The sequence below is a fragment of the Hemiscyllium ocellatum genome, chromosome 21, assembly GCF_020745735.1.
Source record: "Hemiscyllium ocellatum isolate sHemOce1 chromosome 21, sHemOce1.pat.X.cur, whole genome shotgun sequence".
In the NCBI taxonomy this organism is placed as follows: Eukaryota; Metazoa; Chordata; class Chondrichthyes; order Orectolobiformes; family Hemiscylliidae; genus Hemiscyllium; species Hemiscyllium ocellatum.
In genome coordinates this window covers 42,193,181-42,203,356 of record NC_083421.1, presented here as the reverse complement: position 1 = coordinate 42,203,356, position 10,176 = coordinate 42,193,181, and the positions used below count along the sequence as shown (strand labels likewise).

General features: G+C 39.8%; 1 protein-coding gene across 1 annotated transcript in view; it reads right to left on the bottom strand.

The window, feature by feature from the left end:
- Positions 1–1,295: 1,295 nt before the first annotated feature.
- The window catches only part of zbtb26 (zinc finger and BTB domain containing 26), a 32,594-nt gene continuing 23,713 nt past the window's right edge, over positions 1,296–10,176 (bottom strand). Inside the window, exon 2 of the mRNA XM_060841062.1 lies at positions 1,296–5,222. Within this exon, the coding sequence (XP_060697045.1) occupies positions 3,836–5,212 (1,377 nt within the window). The 5' untranslated portion in view covers positions 5,213–5,222 and the 3' untranslated portion in view covers positions 1,296–3,835. The remainder of the gene's footprint in view (positions 5,223–10,176) is intronic.

Here is a 10,176-nt window from a genome sequence, read left to right as displayed (position 1 = left end):
AGCAAAATGAATGTTCCAGAATAGCCAAGTTAGGGGTTTGAAATTTAATGGCATATACCTGAATATCAGTATCAACAGGGTACACTTCCTGGGTTTGTTTAACCCAAAGCCACACAAAAATAAAATTACAGTACACAAGCCACTCAGACTAACCAGTTCAAGTCATCATGCTGCTCCTCCTGAGCCTTTTCCCATTCTTCATTTACTTAGCATCAGTACAATCTACTGTCTTCTCTCTTGCTTCCTTTTAAAAGCACATCGAAATTTATTAGGTTCCGCATTTTCATCACTCAATAAAGGATTCTCTAATTTATTGGTGAACTTCATATTTTGATGAGTGGTGCTGGAAGAGCACAGCAGTTCAGGCAGCATCCAAAGTGCAGCGAAATCGACGTTTCAGGCAAAAGCCCTTCATCAGGAATAAAGGCAGTGAGCCTAAAACGTGGAGAGATAAGCTAGAGGAAGCTCCTCTAGCTTATCTCTCCACGCTTCAGGCTCATTGCCTTTATTCCTGATGAAGGGCTTTTGCCCGAAACGTCGATTTCGCTGCTCGCTGGATGCTGCCTGAACTGCTGTGTTCTTCCAGCACCACTGATCCAGAATCTGGTTTCCAGCATCTGCAATCATTGTTTTCACCTTCATGTTTAGATGGCCTCTACTCTATGTTTTCATTTGAAATGACAGTCTATTTCTATACCTTTTGTTTGATGCCTATTTCAGTGAAAATTTTTTTTCTAATAAAGAAGAGCAAAATCTATCCAATTACTTTCCTGTTCGTTCCAGATAGCCTTGCAAATGTTTTTCTTTCAAGTATACATTTAATCAATTCCACCTTTGAAAGTTACTTTTAAATCTGCTTCTATCTCCCTTTTAGACAGTACATTTTGGAGTGTAACAAGTTACTACAAAAACAATTTAATTTCTTCTACACCGCTCATTCTGCTCTAGGTTCTTTATCATTTACTTTAAATCTGTGTCCGCTGGTTAATTGACCCTGTTGTCAGTGAAAACCATTTTTTCTTTTGCATTATGTCAAAGTCCTTCATAGATTTTGAACCTCTATTATATAAAAAACATGCTTTGCTCAAAAAGAGCAATCCAAGTTTTTCTAGTCTCTTCACACAAATGACAAACTCAAGCATTCAAAACCTACATTTAAAACAACAAACATCACTGGTTATAACTAGTAACCAGTTGGAAAGGTGGAATCAGTCAATGGATGATTTTTTTTGGCTTTGACATTTTCTATTTTAGTACTTATTCCTAAAAAGAGTACCTTATTTAAGCACCCTTGAAATGGTTAATCATTTGATTTAATAGAAATAAACATACATGAAAGACACAGCAACACAGTGGTTCAGAGTCTAAAACCTCAAATCAAGACAGATCAGACCACAGAGTGGGAGGTCTATGGGCATGAAGTCAAAATCCCTAACACTATTGTCTAGAAAATTTCAACAGCAGTATGCACGGAGACATTATGACTGGCATGAGCTATTGTGACATAACATATCTTTTAGTTCAGAATAAAAAAGGTACTATTAAGAAAATTGGGGATAATGGTACCTTACAAGATTACATTCCTGACAGATTTCAAATGCAGCAAGGTTGGAATCCAACATTTATGTTACATATGATGAAATTGCCAATGTAATGTCTCTTTAAACTACCAAGTCAATGCATATAGAAAATTCATAATTTTCTCACATACTTATACTAGGGTGATGCAAAGGGACAAAAAGAAAATGAGCCAGAGCTTCACTACTGATCACTATCTAGCAATTCCTTTGTGAACAATAGATTACGAGACGAGACAAGATTGGAGTCACTTATGAATTCAGACTTACTGTTATGGCATACGAAAATAGCCAAATACCAGAGGGCTTAGTAAAACTTAAAACCTCAATGGAGTAAACTCTGCAGGACAAGATCAAAGAAATTACACTTCCAGATCCACTGTGAAGGTGAAGTTCTTAGTATCTCTTCTAAAACCAAGGGTTTAACCCTAACTGACCCCTCTGACAGAAACCAGTTATGCCATTTGAAAACAGTTTGAGATTTCCCTTCTACATTTGGCAAATTGTCCTAGGCAACTGAGGTCCTCTTCAAATTCCCATAATATCACCATTAGGAGCTTATCTGCTATTTTTACAGCCAGTGTTGGCTTCAGGAACAGCATCAGAATTTCTTTTTTTAAAAATTAAGTTTTAGGTTTCTTTTAGGGCCTGAGAGAAAAGGGAAATGGGACAAATTTCAAAACAGTCTGATTTTTATTACCTTAGGACAAATCAAAAATCCGAACTGCTAATTAAAACATAAACCATGCAATACTTCCTCTAATCATCCCCTTACCCCCAGATCAGTTTTGTACAATTCTGTAATTCCTTCAAGCAGCAGTCCATTATTCACATGTTAGAAACTTGAAGGAATAGCTGAGCAAAATTTAAGTGCTTTGGTCAGAAATTAAACATATGACTGTTAAACACAAACGAGTAATGTGCTTAAATCATTTAAACCAATGTCCACGGTAACATCATATAACACAAAATTCTTTGATTCTTCAGACACCTAGGTAAAGCAGCCTATGCTGGGTCACTGCTGGAGTAGAACTATTAGTAATTCTAACAACATCAAGTTCAAATGTAAGAAATTACTACCGTTAGGAATAAAACCTTCATGGTAGATACATGCTGAGGAAACTACAACTACATATCCTTGCCTACTAATTGTCACTTAGTTTCCCCAAAATGGCATCTTCTACTGGTACAAATCTGCGAACAAGAGATAGGAAGACAGTACCAAATGGAACGAAGGACAGTGTCCTGACCATTTTGCTGTTATTCTGACAAAAATATAGGATGACCTCACATTTGCCAACATTGTACACTATCTGTCAGACCCTTGCCCACTCACTTAATATAGGGAAAATATGCCTGCCATTTGGAAGTAGATTTTAAAACAATGGCATAATTTCAGTAAGAAAACGTCACAGAAAAAGAAATGATTTAAGCGATGTGCTTTGGGGCTTTAAAATAAGGGGATCTAAGACACGGTAATTTCAAAGAATCATTCCCTTTGGTAAGAGAATCAAATTTAGAGGGATATAATACCTTGACTTTACAGCAAAGTCATTTGTGGCTGAAGTTAGGAAGCACATTTCTTCTCCACAAAACAGTGAAAATCTGGAACTCCTATTTACAAGAGTGGATCATTTGGAATTTAAGACTGAGACCAGTAGATTGTTATTGGGTCAGGGAATCAAAGGAAGTGGAACAAAGTTGAAAATGGAATTGAGGTACAAATCAGCCATAAACTGACTGAATGGTGGAAAAGGCTCAAGGGGATGAATAGCCTATTCCCGTTTCCATTTTTAACAAAATCATAAGGCAAAGCTTTATAATTTAGATATTACTCCTGGACAAATAGTTCACTAATCAGGTGCACTCCATTGCCTACATGCAAAGAGAGTTAGTGTCTTATTTTAAAACATCCGTCTGTATGAAATAGGACATATGCCACTTTTCAAGTGGCCTGTAGAACACAATCAGTTCGAACTACTCAACTGCATCTTTCAAATTAGAGACAGAATCAAACATTAAAATAGTTAGTTCACAATGCTCTATTTCATCAGTAGAACAGAAATCTACAGAACATTTTTTTCCCCCCAAGTGCAGTGCTCTGCATATTTACTAACCCACTAATGAGATACCATTATGATGTTAATTTGGTGCATTGGTTCTACTACCTTTTCTAAAAAAGTTTAGATTTATGCTTGGCCAACGATGTTCAGTCAGCCTTCTAACAAGATATTAGACCAAATTCAGCAATACTGCAGTCATTCAATAGTGTCTACTTCCAGAGTAATTTCTTGTATGCTTCCTTCAGTGACATTATCTACACATTTTTTCCCGTGCTGTTCTTTGAGGTGTCGTCTGAGTGCAGGTTTATGTGCAAAGCCCACGTCGCAATAATTACACTTGTGTGGTCTGTCACCACTATGGAGATTCAGGTGATCCTGCAAAGAACATTTTTGAGTGAACGTCTTTCCACAAATTGTGCACTGGTAAGGTTTGATTCCTGTGTGTACTCTGATGTGCCGCGTCAGATTGCTTTTCTGTGTGAAAATCTTACCACAGCGCAGACACAGGAAAAGTTTGTGTGTTTTCAGGTGACTAATGAAGTTTTCAAGGTGCTGAAAGACTTTTCCACATGTACTACAATGGTGGGGCTTCTGAAGCCATTTGTCTTGCATTTTAAAATGATTAGTGTACATTGTTTTGTTTGCAAACAGTTTTGTGCCCCTGTTACGCTTGAACAAAAACCCACCTGCAGCAGCCATTTCCTCATTTGGAAAACTACTCAAACCTTGCAATTCAAATTCATTAGCTGCCAGCATAAAGCTTGTACCATTGACAACTTCTGATAATCTGGGTGGATCTCCTACAAAATTCTCTAAACAACTATCTACCACTTTGTTGTTTCTTGAATCAACAGTTGAATTGATGAGAGAGTACTGGGATTCTGGAGAATTTGCAACAGCTCTTTCCACACTACTGCTGAAATTATTTGAGAGATGGCTCAAACTATCACCATTCTCACTTTCTTGAATATCACTGGTCAGAGACTCTACTTTAACTATACGAATGTTGCTGTCCTCTGAATCAGTTTCACAATCAGAGACATCCCCAGTTTCGATAAGATCTTCCAATTTGTGTTTCTCAGAATCAGGTGGAGGGCTTTCTTGTGGCCTTTCTGAAGTTTCAGGAAATGTAGGTGAAGTACTGCTTTCACCTATGTTGTGTGAATGATCTTCAGACAACAACTTTGGCTCAATATATTTAGAAAGGGCCTGTGTGCACCTTTCTACAATATGACCCATCTGAAGGTAGCTTGCAGCAGTTAAATAATTGACCAATTCCTTCACTGGAAACTCTAAGATACCAGTGTAACAGGACAAAAGTATCTGTGCTCCAACGTCTGAACTCTGGAGGAGTGAAATCCGGACATCCTTCGAATCATTTAACAAAAACTGGTCTCTCAAAAAGGGAGAGCATGCAGCAAATATTATTTTATGCCCTAGAAAGGCCACATTGTTGATTCGGATTGTGACATCACAGAATCGCTTTTGCTGCCTTAGCAAATTCATTTTCTGCAACATGGAATCTCCATAGCTTGAAAACTTAAAACGAAGCACATCAGAAGTTGGAGCCATATTTCTAAATCTAGAAAACAAAAAAAAACATGAACAATTTATTATAAATTAAAAGATCACAGTTAAAAATTGAGCAGTATCAGTTTAAGTCCCATTTTAGGTAAACAGCTAATAAAGTGAAGTACTTTATTTCACCTTTAGAGCCACATACTTGCACACTAGGAATTTTGTAGCCAAAGTTTAAAATACCCACTCCTATTTAGTTAGAGCTATTGATACTAGCCATTTTTGGATTTGGAAATTGCGTATCATAACTGAATGACTAGTATAATTGAAGTAAGAGTAATAACAGCCCTTTCCAAACTTCCATATTGAGTCAATGGTTGGAAAATATTAAGTACAAACAAAACATTGGACTTTAAGACTGGATTTTAACAGGACTTGGACAACACATGACTCACTACCTGCAATGTAGACACCTCTTCCTGTAACTAAATGGACCTTTTACCAGATACATAGGTCACCTGAAGAATAGTAGTTATTAACCAAGGCTTACTTTCTAATTTTTGGTTGTTCAAGTATACGTTAAAAATCCTTTGGTATAAGAAAAAAGCAGAGAAACCTAGTATTTTGGTTAACCTTTCTCCCCAGACATTACCATCAGATGAACTGATCTAGCTTTTTGTGGGAATTTGCTGTATGCAAAATGGCAGCTACACTTGAACTTGTAATAGTTCCAATATTTCAATCTGAAGTGCTTTTATACTGTGTCTCTCATTTTTTAATTCCATTCAGAGATTTTTAAGTTTTGACACCTCTGGAGCAGGTGGAACTTGAACTCAGAACTCCCAGTTCATAAGTATAGACAGTACCACTCCACTATAAGGGACTGAATATTTTTACATATATCCTCACTCCATCTTCAGGAGCTGATGACATTTTTCAAACTGAGCTATCACCAATACTATGACTTTAGGAGCTGCATTTTGTCCTTTTTGTTTAAAAAAAATGAAGGGAGGCTGAGACAGAAATGCCGAGCAATCTGTTCCAAGCCAATAAACAGCTTGTGAGGCCTTTTTTATTAAAAAGTTGGAACAATAGAAGCAGCATGAAGGAGTGGGGTCAAGCTGCCACAGAACCAGGATTTTTATTTAGTTTTCAGTAGCTGTTGAACTTTGGAAACTACTATACATCTCCTCCTTCTATAGCAGATCACTCTAATTCTCTCTCTCTCTCTCTCACACACACACACACACACACACACACACACAGACACCTTCTTGATGTTCTTTCCTCCTGGACAGAGGAAGTGGTGGAGGCTGGTGCAATTGCAATATTTAGAAGTCATCTGGATAGTTATATGAATGGGAAGGGTTTGGAGGGACATGGGCAGGGTGCTGGCATGTGGGACTACATTAGGTTGAGATATCTCGTCAGCATGGACGAATTGGACTGAAAGGTCTGTTGTGGTTCTGTTCGCCGAGCTGGAAGTTTTTGTTGCAAACGTTTCGTCCCCTGGCTAGGTGACATCATCAGTGCTTTGGAGCCTCCTGCGAAGCGCTTCTTTGATGTTTCTTCCGGTATTTATAGTGGTCTGTCCTTGCCGCTTCCTGTTGTCAGTTTCAGCTGTCCGCTGTAGTGGTTGGTATATTGGGTCCAGGTCGATGTGTTTGTTGATGGAGTTTGTGGATGAATGCCATGTCTCTAGAATTCCCTGGCTGTTCTCTGTCAGGCTTGCCCTATGATAGTAGTGTTGCCCCAGTCGAATTCATGTTGCTTGTTGTCTGCGTGTGGGGCTACTAAGGATAGCTGGTCGTGTCGTTTCGTGGCCAATTGATGTTCATGTATGCGGATTGTTAGCTGCCTTCCTGTTTGTCCTATATATTGTTTTGTGCAGTCCTTGCATGGTATTTTGTACACTACATTAGTTTTGCTCATGTTGGGTATCGGGTCCTTCGTTCTAGTGAGTTGTTGTCTGAGCGTGGCTGTTGGTTTGTGTGCCGTTATGAGTCCTAAGGGTCGCAGTAGTCTGGCTGTCAGTTCTGAAACGCTCCTGATGTATGGTAGTGTGGCTAGTCCTTTTGGTTGTGGCATGTCCTCGTTTCGTGGTCTTTCTCTTAGGCATCTGTTGATGAAGTTGCGTGGGTATCCGTTTTTGGCGAATACCTTGTATAGGTGTTCCTCCTCTTCTTTTTGCAGTTCTGGTGTACTGCAGTGTGTTGTGGCCCTTTTGAATAGTGTCCTGATGCAGCTTCGTTTGTGTGTGTTGGGGTGGTTACTTTCATAGTTTAGGACTTGGTCTGTGTGTTGCTTTCCTGTATACCCTTGTGGTGAATTCTCCGTTCGGTGTTCTCTGTACTATCACGTCTAGGAATGGGAGTTGGCTGTCCTTTTCTTCTTCTCTTGTGAATCGGATTCCTGTGAGTATGGCGTTGATGATCCGGTGTGTTTTTTCTATTTCCGTGTTTTTGATGATTACAAACGTGTCATCGACATATCTGACCCAGAGTTTGGGTTGAATTTGTGGTAGGACGGTTTGTTCTAACCTTTTGCATAACTGCCTCTGCTATGAGTCCTGAGATTGGTGATCCCATGGGTGTTCCGTTGATTTGTACGTATATCTGGTTGTTGAATGTGAAGTGTGTAGTGAGGCACAAGTCCAGTAGTTTAAGTATGCCGTCTTTGTTGATAGGTTCTGCGTCCTGTTTTCTGTTCTGTATGTCCAGTAGGTTGGCTATTGTTTCTCTGGCTAGGGTTTTGTCAATCGAAGTGAACAGTGCCGTCACGTCGAATGAGATCATGGTTTCTTCTTTGTCTATGTGTATATTTCTGATGATGTTCAAGAATTCCTGTGTTGATCGTATGGAGTGTTTGGATCCACTGACCAGGTGTTTCAGTTTCTGTTGTAGTTCTTTGGCCAGTTTGTATGATGGTGTCCCTGGTAGTGATACTATGGGTCTGAGTGGGATGTCTGGTTTGTGTACTTTAGGTAGTCCGTAGAATCTGGGGGTGTTGTTGCTTTCCGGTTTCATTCTTTGTAGGTCAGCTTTGGTTATCTGTCCGTTTTTTTGTAGATTCCTTAGTGTGTTATTTATTCTATTGGAGAGTTGTGGTGTGGGGTCAAATTCCTTCATTTGGTAGGTGTTGGTATCTGCGAGTAGTTGTTGTGCTTTTTGGATGTAATCTGATTTATCTAGGATGACCGTCATTCTTACTTTATCTGCTGGTAGTATGATTATGTTCTTATCGTTTCTTAGTGCTTTCAGTGCTTCCCTCTCCTTGGTGTTGAGGTTGTGTTTGTCTTTTCCTTATCATCATAGGTACGACAGTTTATCTCACTGTTTGTTGTGTCTCTTCTGTCAGTCCATTGTTCCTGAGTGTGCATTCCAGTGCTGCTAGGAAGTCTGCTGTCTTGGCATCCCTGTGGTTGTAGTTGAGTCCCTTGGCCAGTATTGTTCTTTCCATGTCTGTGAGCTGTTTGTGGGAGAGGTTTTTAACCCAGGTGTGTGTTGTAGTGTCCTCTTTGTTGCGTGTTAGTTTGGCCATTTTTTCTTTTAGGGCCGTTTTTTTGCGGTGTGTTGTCCTGTTCTGTCCTATAGTGACAGCCTGTTCTATGGCCCGGGTCCATTCACGATTAGTGGTTTTTGAAATTAACAAATGAAGGAATTTGACCCCACACCACAACTCACCAATAGAATAAATAACACACTAAGGAATCTACAAAAAAACAGACAGATAACCAAAGCTGACCTACAAAGAATGAAACCGGAAAGCAACAACACCCCCAGATTCTACGGACTACCTAAAGTACACAAACCAGACATCCCACTCAGACCCATAGTATCACTACCAGGGACACCATCATACAAACTGGCCAAAGAACTACAACAGAAACTGAAACACCTGGTCAGCGGATCCAAACACTCCATACAATCAACACAGGAATTCTTGAACATCATCAGAAATATACACATAGACAAAGAAGAAACCATGATCTCATTCGACGTGACGGCACTGTTCACTTCGATTGACAAAACCCTAGCCAGAGAAACAATAGCCAACCTACTGGACATACAGAACAGAAAACAGGACGCGGAACCTATCAACAAAGACGGCATACTTAAACTACTGGACTTGTGCCTCACTACACACTTTACATTCAACAACCAGATATACGAACAAATCAACGGAACACCCATGGGATCACCAATCTCAGGACTCATAGCAGAGGCAGTTATGCAAAAGGTTAGAACAAACCGTCCTACCACAAATTCAACCCAAACTCTGGGTCAGATATGTCGATGACACGTTTGTAATCATCAAAAACACGGAAATAGAAAAAACACACCGGATCATCAACGCCATACTCACAGGAATCCGATTCACGAGAGAAGAAGAAAAGGACAGCCAACTCCCATTCCTAGACGTGATAGTACAGAGAACACCGAACGGAGAATTCACCACGAAGGTATACAGGAAAGCAACACACACAGATCAAGTCCTAAACTATGAAAGTAACCACCCCAACACACACAAACGAAGCTGCATCAGGACACTATTCAAAAGGGCCACAACACACTGCAGCACACCAGAACTGCAAAAAGAAGAAGAGGAACACCTATACAAAGTATTCGCCAAAAATGGATACCCGCGCAACTTCATCAACTGATGCCTAAGAGAAAAACCACGAAACGAGGACATGCCACAACCAAAAGGACTAGCCACACTACCATACATCAGGAGCATTTCAGAACTGACAGCCAGACTACTGCGACCCTTAGGACTCATAACGGCACACAAACCAACAGCCACGCTCAGACAACAACTCACTAGAACGAAGGACCCGATACCCAACATGAGCAAAACTAACGTAGTGTACAAAATACCATGCAAGGACTGCACAAAACACTATATAGGACAAACAGGAAGACAGCTAACAATCCGCATACATGAACATCAACTGGCCACGAAACGACACGACCAGCTATCCCTAGTAGCCACACACGCAGACAACAAGCAACATG